General features: G+C 47.1%; 1 protein-coding gene across 3 annotated transcripts in view; it reads right to left on the bottom strand.

Annotated features, from left to right (window-relative positions):
• The window catches only part of HK2 (hexokinase 2), a 62,728-nt gene that overhangs the window by 38,520 nt on the left and 6,856 nt on the right, over window positions 1-17,352 (bottom strand). For all 3 annotated transcript variants that reach the window (XM_043603803.1, XM_043603804.1, XM_043603805.1), the window contains exon 2: window positions 4,281-4,443. In XM_043603803.1, the coding sequence (XP_043459738.1) occupies window positions 4,281-4,443 (163 nt within the window). The remainder of the gene's footprint in view (window positions 1-4,280; window positions 4,444-17,352) is intronic.

The raw sequence follows: 17,352 nt of genomic DNA, 5'->3' as shown, positions 1-17,352 counted from the left end.
GCACACACTGCTCTAACCTGTTCTAAGCTGCTCTAAAGCACACAGCTTGAATTCAACCCCATTTAAACTAGAATTCTATCCTCACCCCTCATGACACACTGCCCTGAAACCACCTCCCTCCCCACCAAGTAGTCAATTTTACAAATGCCAGTCTAGGACAAGACTGGGTGAGGAGCCTTTAAGGCAGTAGCTTTCAAACTGCAAGCTGGAAAAAACTCAGCAGCTCCTGACTAGCAGCTTTTTTTAAAGAATGGACTGCAATGTATCTGACTACATCACACTTAACAATAGACATTGGCCCCTGAAACTTGTTCCAGCTGTACATAAATAATTATACATATGTGTTTCTTGGTATGAGCCTGTAGTCCAGAAAAGTTAGACAGCCACTGACTTAAAGATTAGGTCCTTCTAGATCAGAGATTTAGATCCCAGGTTTAATCACCCAGATTCAAAAAATAATACTGGCAAGGAACAGGCTGTGGAAGGACATTGTGGAAAAGTCATCACTTGAGTAAAGCCCCTAGCCTTCTGTGGGAGAGACACATAACCACCAGTAGCAGCAACAGAACCCAGGCTGTGTCCTGGGCCAGGAAGCAAACACAGCAGCAAGGCCCCATGGGCTGTGTGACCAATCTAGGGGAGAGGCAGAGATCCCTATAAACAACTGACCCCAAGGTCTCCCCTCTCAGCCCTTCACTGGGGTGCCAATAACAAAGCAGAAATTTCATTGTTTAAATATTTTTTTAACGTTTATTTATTTCTAAGAGAGAGAAAGAGAAAGCATGAGCGGGGGAGAGGCAGACATAGAGGAAGACACAGAATCTGAAGCAGGCTCCAGGCTCTGAGCTGTCAGCACAGAGCCTGACGTGGGGCTCAAACTCACGAACCATGAGATCATGTGAGCTGAAGTCGACGCTTAACCAACTGAGCCACCCAGGCACCCCCAGAAATTTCATTTTTGATAGGCTTTACCTACTGAAGAAGTCAGTCCTTAATGCCACATTCTATAACTCTGAGCCAGCACTAACAAAGCATAAAACCTTGATGTTGACCATTTTAAATTGCATTCTCTCATGTTCCCCTCCCCAATTTCATTTTCCTTTCTTGATTTCCAAAAGCAACCCCTATCATTCATCTTGTGTATATATTCCATATTACAGCCTAATAATTTCATGATGTGTGTCTGTCCATAAGCAATGCACGACATTGAGGGATTTTTTTTAAGTTACATCCAACTAGGAGGAGGTATGTGTCCTTCCCCAATGTTTCACTCACCGTTTTTTAGAAGTATCTGTATTAATATATGTTCATTTATGTAACATGCCACATAGTTATTCTATCCACAGGGATATTCCATAAACTGTTTCCAATATGCTGTCATTATAAGCAACAGTATTAGGAACATTCTTGAACATGCCTCCTTGGGTTCATATGGAAGTCTGTTCAAGTGACAATATAGTTGGACATAGTATTACTGAGTTATCAAATACACATACCTTCAACTTGACTAGTTATTGCCAACCTCGTGTACCAGGAAAACTACTATTAATAGTTCAGTGTGCGCCCTTGGGACTTTATGTACCTGTACACACACACATAAATATATGTGAGTTTACAGAGTATGAATATAGGTTAAGTCTATCTCATGCTTTATAATGGGTGCAAAGGACTATTTTCTGCATGAATTGACCAGAGCCCAACTGATGGACACTAAGGGGTTTTCCCCAATCACACTATTTCAGAGAACTTTTTTTGCGCATCGATAACTAGCACACTGGTTCTAGTACAAATGTAGAACAGATTGGGACTGCCAGATCCACCACTTAATTTTACAAAGGAGAAAAAGCCGAGTCCTGGAGAGCTAAGGTGAGGAGCTGGCCCAAGGACCCCAGCAAGTGAGAAACGAAGGGGCTGAGGGCTGGGGTTCCTACAGTCTGGTCTACAGCACTCTTAGGCGGAACTTGCTTCTGCTTAAGTGAATAAAACATTCCAATACACGTCATCCCCATTTACCCTGTAGAGTTTGACACTATCAAGAGGCACTCTGTGTATCACAAAAGTCACATAAAATCTCCATTTCCGTGTGGAAAGGAGGTCAGGCAAAAAGGATCTTGCCCTAGATCCTTCTGCTCCAGAAGGCTGCGAGAGTCAGCCTCTGACTCTTATCCTCAGTCCAGGCACCTCATGTTCACGGAGGCTAAGTACATGCTTGCTCCTTCGGCCTGGCACGCAGACGGGACTCCCAGGACTCCAGCCTGAGGTCAGGGAAGAAGAGTCAGTGACCACATAGCACAGTAATCGATGCAAACTCTGAGGCAGAGGGAGGTGTCCAGGTCTCCAACCTCAGGAAAGCAGTGAGAATTTTAAATGCCGGTCTCAAACCTAGTTCTCCTCAGCAAATTTATTCACCTACTTATACTTAAGCCAGACATCCAGCCCCAACCACATTTCAAACAATTTCAGCTGCGCTTGTGTTCTCTGGTGCTGAGTGCACAGGCTCACGCGTGCACGCACACACACAATGGGCTGGGTGCAGTCTTGATGCCTGACCTTTGGCATATATGAGTTTGAATCCTGACTCAGCCTCTCATTAGCTGTGTGACCTTAGGCAAGTTATTTGACCATCCAAGCATCAAATTCCTCCTCTTAAAAAAAAAAAAAAAAAAAAAGTAGACAAAATTTGGACTTACCTTATAGGGTTTTATCAAAAGTAAATGAGTTACTGCATGTAGGTGCTCAGAAAAGCTCTTAACCCACAAAAATTTAGTAAATATTCAGGGTACTTGCCTTGTGGTGGTATCTGAAATAAAACAATGTCCCTGGCCTGAAGGAGCTAGTAAATTTATCAGAATGTCAAATAAAACAATAGAAGCGGGTGTGGCTGCAGGTCAGAGGGAGTGGCAGGTACAGTAAACAGTGCCAATCTGGACGGTATACGAGGGATACCCAAGAACTGGAGGAGGCCACTCACCTCAAGGAACTCATGGAAGGGCTGAGACATATACTCAGAACAACCCTGAACAAGGTCACACCCTCGGTGCCGGGTCCAGGCTGAGTCCCAGGGCAAACATACTTGTTTTACAAATCGTAGGAAGGTACAAAGTCTTGTCAGACAAACCAGGCCCCCAGAGGCTCTCAGGCAGGTTAGCCTCAACGGCCCACATGGGATAGAAAATCTGAAGGCATATGGCACATGGATAAGCCTCTCCTCCCTCAGGCTCTCGGGAATCTGTGCTTGCTGGTTCCTCCACTGCCCTGGCAGCTGCCCCTGGGGCTCTTTCTCCCAACCCTCCACGTGTGGGTAGTTATCCTACACTGCTCACCCCTCGCGGCCCCCACAGGTACCTCATCCCTAAAACGAACGGATACTGTGAGCAGTAAGTGAAACAAGCTGTGTGAATGTGCTGATACAACTGAGTCGCGTCCCCTCTCTGAGGATGTTGCAGCCCCTAGACAGCAGGGTTCGACATCCCAGCATCACCTCCGAGTCCTCTGTGTCTGCCCAGCACATCCCACCAGGGCCACACTCTGTCTCTACCAGCTGCCCGTCATCCACTGCTGCTGCTGCCGTTCTGCCCACACCCCACGAGAACTTGGTTACTCCCTAGTGCTCACTGAAGAAAGACTCACGGTTTCAGGTGTGCACGCAAGGCTTTCTGTGATCTAGCCCAACCTACCTTCCAACTTCTACCTTCACCATAATCTTTTACTCTGGTTTCCTGGATGCTGCATCATGAAAGCTAGGGTCTATATCCAAATAAGGGGATTAAACAAAGCCTGGCGGGGTCATGCGCACACCTTCAGAGCCCTTAATACCTTAAGCTGCACCGTGGCTCTTCACGTTGTCCCAAGTGTATGTGGACCTCAAGTATTCTTTTCTCACAGAGTTCAAGAAACAATCTAGGACAATCTGTACTGTACTGTTTCTCCAGCAAGGCTGTGGAATGTGCCATGTAGAGTGACTGCCCTGGCCCATGGCTGTGACCCCCTTAAATGTGTTTGTCCTCCATCACCCTGAGGACAGAGTGTGCCAATCAGCCTGTCTCAGCACATGGACAGGAAACAAATGGTTGCCTGCTTGCCCCATTTTCCTGTCTATCCCACCCTACAGACTTCACTAAATTTCCTGTATGCTTAACCTAGCCAGGGCTAGTTTCTGATGGGTGAAATCAAAGAACCTTCACTGATACATCGCTCTTTGGGACCCTGAGCCAGGCCACCCAAATCTTCCCCAAGCAATGGACCACCCAGAGCCAACACCCCCTACCCCAGGGCAGTACCTGTCCCATCTGGAGTAGACCTCACAAAGGTGGGCAGCATTTTCACTGAAGCAGTGGGGTGGGTGGTGGCTCCAAGCCCTTTTTCCATCTCCTTGCGGAACCGCTGAGAGATCTCCAGAAGGTTCTCATCAGAAAGACGCATGTGGTAGAGATACTGGTCGACCTGCAAAGGGGGAAACAAGAGTACAGACCTGTAGTTTAAATCAGTTGGTACAGCCATCTATGTGGTAGAACATCACTCAGTCCTTCGAAAGAATAAAGTCTATTATGTACAGAAAATTATTATTAAAGACCATTTACTTGGAATCTATTTGACAAGACTGTTAAAAAAAATACTAAACTCAAATTTCTCAAATGAAAAAAATAGGTTTAACTTTATTTCTGGAGAGTGGTGAAGTTGAGGGGAAAGGCACACTGGGGAAGAGGAAGAGTTCTTTCCAGAAAGGCTGAGTTTAAAGGTCTGTGACAATATCCTGGGAGCTGGGGTTCTTTACTGACCCCCACACACCTCAAGGCCAGTCCTGGCAATCCTATTATCCCCCACCCTAGGCCGAGCAGCCGGCTCCTCTTGCCTCACTTACACAATCCCCAATTCTGCCTTTACCTCTTTCATCTAATTTCTACCCCTAGCCAGACTCTAACCATTCCCCTGCTTAAACCTTCCAGTGGCTTCCGATGAGAACCAAACCTGAAATCCTTCCAAGGCCCCACATGATCTGGCCTCTCGCCACCTCCTAAGCTCATCGCATGTCTCTGCACTCCTTGTGCAAACCCTACCTACCCTTGGTTCAGTCCTTCCCTGCCTCGGAACCCATGCACAGGGGCCCTCACAGCTCTTTGTTCCATCCCATTTCTTCAGCCCCCTCCAGACCTCTCTCCATGGAGGCCTCCCATCCTTCTAATGAAACAGTCAGGCCTCCCATTATTCCAAAAACTCAGAGTTTTCCCTTCACAACACCATCCATAATATGAATTTCTTGGTGTCCAAACCATAAGCACCAAGGCCAAGAAGAACCACATCTGTGTGTTCACCCCTGCATCCCTGGCATGTGGCTGACACAGAATAGAGCCTCTACATAAATAGCAACACAAGCTCTCCTGTCCTCAGAGGCAGAGACAGCTCTCCCTATTTATGTCATTGATCTTATTCCCAACATAAAGCTACATGTACTTGATTTACTACTCAAAGAGGCATTAGGAGTCCCTCTCACAGTTTCCTCCTTGGAAGTTCTAGTCTGCCTTGGCCATGGTTGGTCCCAGTTTTCTCCTATCAGGAAAAGGTCTGATAGACTTCCATCCAAGGAGGCACACAAGTTTCCGCAATACCCTTATCCTCAGCAGCAGTGTCCAGGACAGGTGACACTGCTGGCCATGGAAGGGTAGACCAGACACAAGGTTACGGTCCTCTCAGCATCATCAGCAAACTGAGAGACTTCAAGCAACCCTGCTATTCCCTGCTCTGAAATGTCAGGGTCCCCAAGGGCAAAGCTTGGCTGATGACCACTGCCTCTGTTATTCCTGTGGGAGACAAGTAAGCACCCGCCTGCCCCTGCCCTTGCTCAACTTTGACAAAGAAGCACACATTTTTATAATCAGAGTTTCCAGACAAATGTGCTTGTTAGCATTATAGCCTGTTACAGTTTCCAGCCTTTTTTGTTGGGCCGTCTAGAATTTCTTTTTTAACCAAACTTGCAGCCTAAGATTTCCAGAGGAACAGCAAAAGGTGCTTAATCCTTTGAGAAAAGAACTCAGTCTGTTCAGCAGAGACAGTCCCCCTACTCACATCTTCTCTATTCCAGGCTGTATCCTAACTCCCTATGGGGTCTGGGGCACATCCTCCCCTTTGGGCCTCTTTCTGCCCCTGTAGAACAAAAAGATTGGCCCTCCTTGGATCATTTCAAATATCCTGCTCAAGACTCATCTTTGATCATTCTTCAAAAATCCCAAAAGGTGAAAAATTAAAAATAAATAAAATCCCCAAAGGTGAAAGATCAGAGTGTGGAGTAAAACGCTAAAAATAGCCACAAGCCAGGCCAAGAGTCTCTGGTGAGTCAGCCCACCTTGCTCCACAACCACCGTGTGGTTAAAACACAACACTGAGACGCAACCCTTGCCTACACAGGGTGGGCAAGAGCAAGGTAGGAGTAGAGAAAAGCAGTCAGCCACTTCTCTCCCTCCCCAGCCAACAGAGAGGAACTGAGCTTGTCAGGCTGGGTTTCAAATTTGCAGAAATGAGGATTTCCCTGAACATGCTTGTGGCCAGCATTTATTGAAAAGCCACCACAGACTATCCAAGTGTATTGGTCTAAATCAGGAAGAACCCAATCGCCCATTCTGTTTGCTGACCTCAGGCCCCTGGCACGTCATTTGCCATGAGCCCACCATCAGCCTCAGCCTCTCAGGGCTGTGTGGACACCAGCCCCACCACTGATCCGGGTATCCTATAACACTGGACAGCCAAAGTGCTCCTGAGATACCTGGCCTCCCTCACAATGTTTGAGGCTCCCCAGGAGGTAAAAGGGCACAACCTCAGCCCTACACCATTCAAGTCCCCTCCCTGTTGGTGGGAGGCAAATCCCCGGTGACCCTGGGCCCAGGGCAACTTTAATCACCCCAGAGGCCTCCTGCTCCAGATACGGGGACACCTGGGCTGGCCCAGAACACTGCCTCCTGGCTGATAAAGCTAATGTACATAACCCAGGGCCACCAGACCACGGACCAACACCAGGCCATGTCCAAGAGCAGCCTGAGTAATAACAGTAAACCCATACGTGGCACAGACGCTGTTCTCAAGGTTTTACATTCATGAATTCATGTAACCCTCACAACAACCCTGTGAGGTAGGCAATGTTATCACCTCCACTCTACCAGAAAGGGATAGCAATGTGCCCAGTCACAGAGACGCAAAGGGCCAGGCTGGGACTAGACTATACTGGCCAAATGGCACTACAGTGCCATGCCCACTAAAAAGGCCATCTTCTATTCAGTCATCCCCTGATGCAGATACAAAGGTCAAACAGCAAAGAGCATGGCCAAGGGGAATGGTCTGGCAGATCAGAGGGCAGTAGAGGCAGCAGACATGTCTCTGGACATTGTCATGAGTTTGCCACATGATAAAACTGGAGCTCCCATATTACTACTTTTGCAAAGAGAGAAGTAGAGTGCCAGAAGCTTCACTGCGACCCACTCCCCTACTCCCCACCCCGCCCCGGCTGGCCCCACCGCCAGCACGGATGGCTCTGGGTGTTACAAAGGAAGCCAGCCAGGAAAGCAAAGCCTGTACTGCTTTATTAAGAGGCTGCATGGCCACGACCTCGGAGGGCGAGGTCATGTACACGAAAGAGCAAAGGTGGACTGGCCACAGTTCTACAGCGGCCATTGTTCATTTAACTTTGATGCTTCAGCTGTGACAGGCTGCTTGGAAATCCAGTCTATACTTCTCATCCTTAACCCTCAAAGACTAACAAGTAAACAGCCTTAATTCAAGTCACACTGCCTTTTACCTAAGAGTATAGTCATCTTTTGGTGTCCGGTGACAGACGAAAACAATGACGATGATTGTTACAGTAGCTAAACACGTACTGAATATTTCTTACCTGCCAGACACCATCCTACGACTTTACTGACTTGACTGCCATTGCCCTTTTGTAAAACTTCTACACCCCTGTTTTGTTTTGTTTTTTAATTTTTTTTCAACGTTTATTTATTTTTGCGGCAGAGAGAGACAGAGCATGAACGGGGGAGGGGCAGAGAGAGAGGGAGACACAGAATCTGAAACAGGCTCCAGGCTCTGAGCCATCAGCCCAGAGCCTGACGCGGGGCTCGAACTCCCGGACCGCAAGATCGTGACCTGGCTGAAGTCGGACGCTTAACCGACTGCGCCACCCAGGCGCCCCTCTACACCCCTGTTTTACAAGCCACTTGATGGTGAGGAGCAGAGCTAGGATTCAAACTGAGGTGCATCTGACTCTAAAGCCGTGCACTTGGGACCACCACCTGTACTTCACCTGTCCTGTGGTTTCTTGGATGACCCTGGGGTCTTGATTTCCTCTCTAACACATGAGACCAAAGAAAGGATATGGGACAGCTCTGAAAAATGCAACAAGAGCACCTTGGCCCGAACTTCCCCTTCTTCACAGCACAATGATATGGCCACCCTGAGTTTAGTAGGAAGGAATGCTTAATCGCCTAAAGTTACAGCTTCCTAAACACTCTGCGGGGCCCACCCAGCCTTGGCTGGCACTGCTGGGTTGGGTGAAGGGTGGCCGAGGGAAGCTAAGAGCCAGAAACAAGAAACAGCTTCCATACAAAGACGATTTTCCTAGATTGGGAAGAAAGTGAATGCAACTTTGCAAGATCCTGCCAACCTCTCCCACTGTGCAGCCAAAGGGAGGGAGCACCAGGCCCAAAATCACAGACAAAGTCATTTAAGAGGTATCAGATGGACGCAGGGCAGTAGGACTGCAACTAAAAAATACCCTTAAAAATGCCCTTGGGGCATCATGCGGTTTTTGTTGTTGTTGTTGTTGTTGTTGTTGTTGTTGTTTTGTCTAGTTTGTCAGGTTTGTCTCTCTTGCCCCAGCAACCATCAGGCCTAGGTTTGAATGCTTCCAAGCATGACAGGCTCAGTACTCTAAGGTGGTTAGCCGCTACTATTGGTCAGCCCTAGGTGTTAAAAAATGTTTCCTCAATTTGAGAGAAATCTACTTTCTGAGAACTTCTGTCTAGTCTCCATTCTACCACTTGGGATAAGAGTTCCCAAACTTGGCGACACATCAGCATGACTGACATGAGAAGCTTTTTAAAAACATTAAGAATTCCAGAGATTCATTCCAGACTGACCAAACTGACTGATACCTTTAGAAGTTCAAACATCTTCCCCTCTCCTTAGGCTGGTACCACCATGCCAATAATGTGAGAATGGTGGGCTATATTCCGGTCAACACTACCTAAGGTCATTTCTACCATTTTTCTACCTGCAGTCTTTGGAAGTCAGTAGTTAATAAGACATTAGGCCAAGTGTGAAATAATCCTGTGTTGATCCTGGGTGCTGGGAATTGGAAAGATTAAACCCTGTATACTTGTTGGAAACATTCAGGTGGTTGGAAACTATCAAAGCAGAATCACTCAGGCCAACCCTCATTTCATAGTTAGAGATGGTCTAGCCAAGCTGTGGCATCAGAAAAATCATTCAAATCCTGGCTGTAGCATATGTACAGGTATGTAACACTGGATGAGTCACTCTCTGAGACCCAGTTTCCTCCCTGTAAAACGGGATGAATGTGCCACACAGCAGTCACTGGCATAAATGACTTTATGATGGACCTAAAGCTCTATCTAACCGTTCTCTTTTTCTCCTAGACTCCCCACTGGCCAGTGGCACCGTCAGCAGATCAGTGACACTTCTTAACACTACCTTAGTCACATTCAGGGTTAACAAAAGGAGAGGCTGTTTCCCCAAATTGTTCCTTCTCTTTCTGTGGTAGATGTGTGACCTATCACACTGGGCTGCTTCTCTTTAAAACTCTAGCAGGGAGAAAGAGGGAAAGAAGAAACTGGGGAAACAGAGGCAGGCTGAAAGCAAAGCCTGGCTGAGGTATTAGAAGGCCACCTGCCTGCCTGGAGGCAAGCACGTGTGTTAAAGAAAAAGTGGTAACAGTTTAAAAAATTTTTAATGTCTATTTATTTTTGAGGGAAAGAGAGAGAGAGAGAGAGAGAGAGAGAGAGAGATACAGAGCACAGAGCACGGGCAGGGGAGGGGCAGAGAGAGAGGGAGACACAGAATCCTTAGCAGGCTCCAGGCTCTAAGCTGTCAGCACAGAGCCCAACGTGGGACTTGAACCCACAAACTGCAAGATCGTGACCCGAGCTGAAGTCAGATGCTTAACCAACTGAGCCACCCAGGCGCCCTGATAGCAGTTTTAAATGACATCTCTTTAGCAATCTTGAGACTAGAACTTCCTCATTGGGCAATTTTGGTCAGTTTCTTCTGCTAACACACCAGTCCAACATCCCTGTTTCCTCTAGAGGATTGTGAGTAGAGGCAGGAGAAGTTCTAAAGAGAAATTAATACCATACTCTTTATGAAATGAGGTAACACCCTAAATGAAAAGCCTGTCTTCTTCAGTGTCCACATTTTCCTCCAGACTAGCCCTAAAAGGAGGGGAAATTATGGCACAGCAATGATGCAGAGAATGGAGACAGCAGGTCACCCTCACAAAAGATCCACCAAAAAGTATGCAGTGTCCTGGGTGGAGGAGACACAGCCCCGGTCAGGCATGGGGAAGTCCTGAAAGGAAAGGCCTACAGGTGGAAGCCAGAAAGGGACCTTGGAAAGACTGAGGCCAAGGGGGCAGACTTGACCAAGGTCACACAGCTGAGACTACGATCTGAATCACCCAGACACCTTCTTCTATTGTCAAAAACAATAAATGACAATCCTGCTGCTGGTCCACAAGGGCCCATGTCATCTTGCAGGCCAATTCCAACTGAATGGCTGGTGGCCACTGACTACATCCTAAAGCCGCCCTGTCTGATCCCAGTGGGAAAACAGTCCTGACCAAACTGGTCAGATCCAGAAGACAACAATATTCTAATTTTGGCAGTTGATTATACAAAGTATTACAAATCCTAAGTTGAATACCTTAAGAGGTTTCAAAGGGAAGTGTGGAAGAAACCTTAAATTTCAACATCTGTCTCTGTAAGATTTGTATCATTCAACCCCAGAACTCTGGCCATTGCTTCAACCCCAGTTTCTCCCATTGTATAGCCTGTGATGAAAACCAGTTACATGCAAAGCACTACAGTGTACAGGAACATGATTTTAAAAGAAATCAGGGGCGCCTGGGTGGCTTGGTCAGTTAAGCGTCCGACTTCAGCTCAGGTCATGATCTCACAGTTCGTTGAGTTCGAGCCCCACGTCAGGGTCTGTGCTGCCAGCTCAGAGACTGGAGCTTGCTTTGGATTCTGTGTCTCCCTCTCTTTCTGCCCCTCCCCAACTAATGTTCTGTCTCTCTCTTTCTCAAAAATGAATAAAAAATTTTAAAAAATAAATTAATTAATAGAAGAAATCAATTCTGGAAATGAATAGTAATGATGGTTGTACGACAACGTGAATGTACTGAATGCCATTGAATGATACATTACATATATACACACACAAACAAAAATTTTTTTAAAAGAACTCAAGATTCCTATTCTCTAAGACTTTACAAGATAGCACAGAACTCAAATCGTATTTTAGACCCAACAAATGAATGTCTCTGAAATGAATGGAGGATGGATCCCAGTAGATAACAAAGGGAGCACAATGCAAGGCAGCCCCAGAAGTGTCACAGGTGTGAGTAAGTGGCCAGTGACACTGGCATGCAGGGGAGACTGTTCTGGGCTAAGAACATATATCCAACATACATTTCAGTGGATAGATGTTGACCTGGAGAGTAGGGATATTATGTGAAAAGGCTCAGAAGGTGTGGGCCAAGATCTTGGAAAGACATTATGAATTCTAGGACCAGAAAACTACTCACCTCACTGTATTACATTAACTCCCTACTACAATGTCTTCATATTAGTATGATTTAAACCTACCACTTTTAGGGGCGCCTGGGTGGCGCAGTCGGTTGGGCGTCCGACTTCAGCCAGGTCACGATCTCGCAGCCCGTGAGTTCGAGCCCCGCGTCGGGCTCTGGGCTGATGGCTCAGAGCCTGGAGCCTGTTTCCGATTCTGTGTCTCCCTCTCTCTCTGCCCCTCCCCCGTTCATGCTCTGTCTCTCTCTGGCCCAAAAATAAATAAACGTTGAAAAAAAAAAAATTTAAACCTACCACTTTTAGTCATGGGATCACAGGAAGGAAGGATCATAAAAGTCACCCCACTGTGTAAAGTTGCTGTGTTATTTACTGACCATTTACATTTCTGTAGGGTTTGGTGCCAGGAGAAAGTCTGGCTGCCCAGAGTCACTGTTTCCTGCCACAGGCCAGTGAAATGAAAACAACTGCTTCAAGGACAGCTGTCCTTTTTGCCCAGACTGCCGGGAAACTCAGAGCTCTGCTCTCCACTCCAGTGAACCGTCCCTGGTTCCATACGTGTTGGTATTCACCCTTGTCTATTCCTTTTACTGAAAGCTGAACTAGATCACCTAATCCTTTTAGTAAGCAGAAATAATAAATAATACATGATCAAACAAATGCTCATCAGCCATCCCTACAGAACACATCCTCTTCAACAGAAGTGTGAATTCAAATGAATAAACTGGATAAGAAAGCAACTCCACAAGCATGTAACGTCAGGGCCACCCGGAAGCACTGCTGGACATTCTGTCCCCAGGCTCCAGGAGGTGCTGGAGGGACAGCAGCTGACTGCTACTCTTTAGCCTCTTCCAGACCCCAAGCAGACCAACTGATTGAATTTTAACTTTCCTAGCACTCACGTTCTTGTCCCAAAGATATAATCAGGCCATCTACACAGATGACCTGTATATTTGTATATATACAAGTTTCTGAAAACAAATTTCAGAAAGTCTGCACCCTCTTGAAGGGCTCTGACTGGTCTCATCTGCTTTAAATCAGACAGTTGAAACAGGGTTGGGGGTAGAGGAGAAGGGATACTATACAGCAATTGTTAAGAACCACCACCTACCCACTGGGTGTTATACGTAAGTGATGAATCACTAAATTCTATTCCTGACATCATTATCACACTATATGTTAACTAACTTGAATTTAAATTAAAAAAATCAAAAACAAAAAACACCACCTACCACACATATAGCAACATACATAGATGAATCTCACAATATAAGGTTGGGTGAAAGAGAGGTGCCTGGGTGGTTCAGTCGGTTAAGCATCCAACTTCAGCTTAGGTCATCATCTCTCGGTTCTCGGGTTTGGGCCCATGTCAGGCTCTGTGCTGACTGCTCAGAGCCTGGAGCCTGCTTCAGATTCTGTGTCTCCCTCTCTCTCTCTGCCCCTCCCCAACTCGAGCTCTCTCTCTCTCTTTCTCAAAAATAAACATTTAAAAAATTTTTTGTAATAAGAAATAAAAAAATAATAAAGTTGGGCGAAAGAAGCTAGACACTGAAAGGGACATACCTTATGAGTCCATTTATATGAAGTACAGAAACAGATCTATGCTGACAGAAGGTAGGACAGTGATTACACTTAGTGCTGGTAATGATCGGTTACTGTATCTGGGTGGTGGTTACCTGGTGTTTTCAGTTTCTTTTGTATATTATACTATAATTTTAAAATACAGGAGGAATAAAGGTCAAGGCCCTGGTCTACCCCCTACTCATGGTCAAGAGGGCCCAAGAAGATCAAAGAAGTCTGTAAGAGGTCAGACCAGAGGGGGGAGCCATAATCTAAATGCAGCCACACACAGCCTTCCAGTGACTCTACATGCTGACACAGGCTTGCAACTTAGTTTCAAAAGAATTTATTTTTGCATTATTCCTTTGCCGGTGTTACCTCAAATCTTTGACAAGGAAACCAAGGCTTGGAGAAGCTTCCCCAAACCACAGGCCAAGTCCCTAGCAGGCCCTACAACATCCAGTGGTCAGCTGAGTGCCCTAACCTAGGGCACAGGTGTGCCCATCCTGGGAAACCCAGGTAACTACTGTCAGTGACCTCATTAATAATAATGCCTTCACAAACTTCTCCTGGGAGGACCGAGGCTGTGCAAAGAGCAGCAAGTTTATCCTGTAATGTTGCCAAGCCAAAGCCAGATGTTTCTGATAAAAAAAGAAAAGAAAAGAAAAGAGAAGAGAAGAGAAGAGAAGAGAAGAGAAGAGAAGAGAAGAGAAAAGAAAAGAAAAGAAAAGAAAAGAAAAGAAAAGAAAAGAAAAGAAAAGAAAAAAGAAAAGAAAAAAGAAAAGAAAAAAAGATAAACTGAGGAGGCAAAGACACAGCAGATCCTGGATTCTTTAAGTCTCCTTCCTCTGAAAGGCAGCCAACCAAAAGTAACAGATCTGCCAAAACACTTTCTTCAGGATGGGACAAGGCAGAACCTCACTGGGGCCACCATGCCACCTCAGGGAGATTCCAGCTGACGCACGACGCACTCACAAGCCTGGGGCGCCAGGCTAAGTGTGGAGCTGACCTAGAGGCTTATAGGCCACTCCTCCGGGATCCTGCTGCACCTCCGTGAGTCACAGGGTTTCCTGTTCTTCCAGTTCTTGCCTCAGCTGCCTGGAGTTACAGCCAGACAGACCTCAGGCAACAGCACCCATCAGGGGTCCAGGAGATGGGATTTGGGACATGGATGGGACCTTCCTGTCCTCAGACATTCTGTTCCAGCTGTTGGGCAGCATGGTGATGATATGTCCCAGGTGTACATGACCCTGGCACAGTTATTTACACACATTAATTGAGTGCTAAATGGAGTGTGCTAGGGGCAGAGGATGCCAGGGGAAAGGAGACCCCAGTATTTGCCTGCAAGGGGTTCAGTCTATTGGTAGGAGGCAAATATGTCAGCAAGTAATTACAAACTGAAAGTAAGGGCAGATAGTGGGCAGTTCCTTTCACCGTAATAAAATACAGATTTACAATCCCTTAAATCATGCACACATCAATAGAATTCTAAGGAGTGCCTCAAAAAGGTTACAAAGGTATACATGTTGACCCCACACCTAGAATGTTCTCCTCCTCTGGTCTAACAAACTCCCACTTGACCTTCAGGGCCCAGAACAAATGGCATCTCCCCAAATTCCCAGCTGCCAAAACACTTTTGGTACCTTGTGTCTTTCCACCCTCGCTGGTCCCAGAGGACTAAGGGCACTCACACAGGTTCCCAACTTCACACTTGTGATGCCAACAGTTATCTCAGTACTGAGATACACTAGGTGTTCAAATCATATGTCACAGTCACATACAAGGGGCTACAGTGTGCCGAAGCAGTAGGAGAGTAACCTGGGTAAAGGGGAGAGCTAGCCATTCTAGAATACCTAGGGGCTCAGAGCCTAACCCTGTTTTTCACCTGAGCCCTGACGGCACATGACCCTGGCAGTAGCATGGTTTCCTCTACAGCTACCTGGCTGCCCTGGTTAGTCCCCCAGGTCCCCGAAGTGTCAGATTCTGCCTTCCCTGGATAGCCCCATGCCAGGGACCTGAGTCTACCCCTGAGCCTCGTGTCTGAACGACCTACTCCTGCCTGCTGCCAGGTGTCCACCTGCTGCACTGAGCCCCTGTGGATCTGTCCCTGCGCACCATGTCCTGCCCCAGACCTTCCCAGTCTGCCCGCCCACCCCACAATCACAGCCACCACGGACAGGGCAACCATATGTCCAGTTAGCCTAGAACGAGCTCAGTTTACACTGAGGTAGCAGCGTAAGTATTAACAGTGTCCCCTTTTACCCAAAGTGGCCCAGTTTGGACAATAAATTATAGGGTTACTCTAGGTACAGGCCGCAAGGCAAATCCTGCCTCTGTTCTTGAGGAGCCCACGCCTGACTGATGGGAAGAGCTCATGCTGCACAACTGGTGCCAAAAGGGAAACAGGGACCAAGAAACTGGGTTCTTGCTCTGGGGCTTGTCCTATATAAACTTGGGCTGGTCACTCGGTACACAGCACCTGGTTTCCTCATCTATAAAATGAAGAACTGGAACTAGATGATCCAAAGGTCCCAAATGACACCTGACTCACAGCCCCATGAAACTGAAACACAAGTGGCCATCTCCAGTTGTGTTTAAGGGCTGGGCTTAAGGGTCTGGGTTCTGGGGTCAGGCTGCCTGGGTTTGAATTCTGGCTGGCCCTTGAACAAGGAAGGTGCTGTCCCTTTCTGTACCCTACTGTCTTTATCTGAACAATAGGTAATAATAATGTCTACCTGAGAGGGCTGCTTCAGGATGGCCTGAGTGTGAGTGCATAGACAAAGCCCAGCACTTAGAAATGTTTGTTATTTTAAGAGCTTTAGGTATTGATGGAGGAACTGATGAGACGTGGCTAGAAAGCTTCCCTGGAAGGGATTGAGACAGGAAAATTTGGGAGGAAGCAGGAGGAGGAAGTCTCTCAAATGGGAAAAAGGAAAAGTGTAGCTTCACATGCCCTCATTTAACCCTGATGGCTTATCTGTCTTAACTCCTCTATCAGACAATATGAGATGCCAGAAGGAAGAGTCTGGGAACAAGGCCTTTGAAGCACATGAACCACCTCCAGGGTGGAGTCACTGAGCTAAGGTGAGAAGAGGCAGGAAGGCTGGATGGGTGGGCACCAAGGACCAAGGTCTCAGCCCTGACTCACTCTCTTGGTTAACTCCAAGGTAAGTTTTAACCAAGGTCACTCCTAGGAAGGAACATCAAGGAAATGCTTAGAGACCCATAGACAAAAGTGCAAAAAGCATGGCCACCCTTAAAAGAGAGCAGCATTTCAGGGCAACAAAGCCAAGACTCCCAACTGGGTTTGGACAAGACAAAGCCTATACAGGGATCGGGGAAGGCAAGTGTGGGTTCCACAAAGAAGGTTGCCTTGGGCTTTGTCAAGAAAGGGCCCTGGGTACCCAAGTGTCAGGAAGGGCCACATTAGACAGCCCAGAGTCTGTATATGAGGGGCAAAGAGCTCTCTGCTGAGACCCAAGATGGCCACAGATCCTCTACCCGATGTGCCAAAATAACATGAGATTGATGGTTCCTTTCAGTGAAACTCCAGGGATCAGTGGGACCAAAACCTACCATGACTCAACAGCCCAGGGCATCCCCCACCCCAAGCGGCTTCCCAGTGGGAAGTCAGAGTCTGGGGCAGATGTAAGGAAGGGTAAACAAGCATCTCATTGGCCAACTGCAGCATAAGTGGTCTCAGCAACTGCCCTGGGAGCCTCTGACCTTTGGGGGAGGGACTAAAGAGGAGGGGACTAGGTTTCTACAGTGAAAAGGGTGGAACTGATGCTGTGATCAGTCATGCCTTTCACGGAGGATGCTTCAAGCTGTGGTACACCAGTGGCCATGGCATCCCCGAGACCCTCCAGTGGAGATGCTACTTCCCAGAGGAAAGCAAGTTAGACAAAGAACTTAAGGATGGTTCTCCTATGCCCAGGAAAGACACAGTTTTAGATGGCAGAGAGGGCAGGTGAGGATGCTTCCTTAG

The sequence above is a fragment of the Prionailurus bengalensis genome, chromosome A3 (assembly GCF_016509475.1).
Source record: "Prionailurus bengalensis isolate Pbe53 chromosome A3, Fcat_Pben_1.1_paternal_pri, whole genome shotgun sequence".
NCBI classification, from domain to species: Eukaryota; Metazoa; Chordata; class Mammalia; order Carnivora; family Felidae; genus Prionailurus; species Prionailurus bengalensis.
This window is presented reverse-complemented; position numbering and strand designations above follow the sequence as displayed.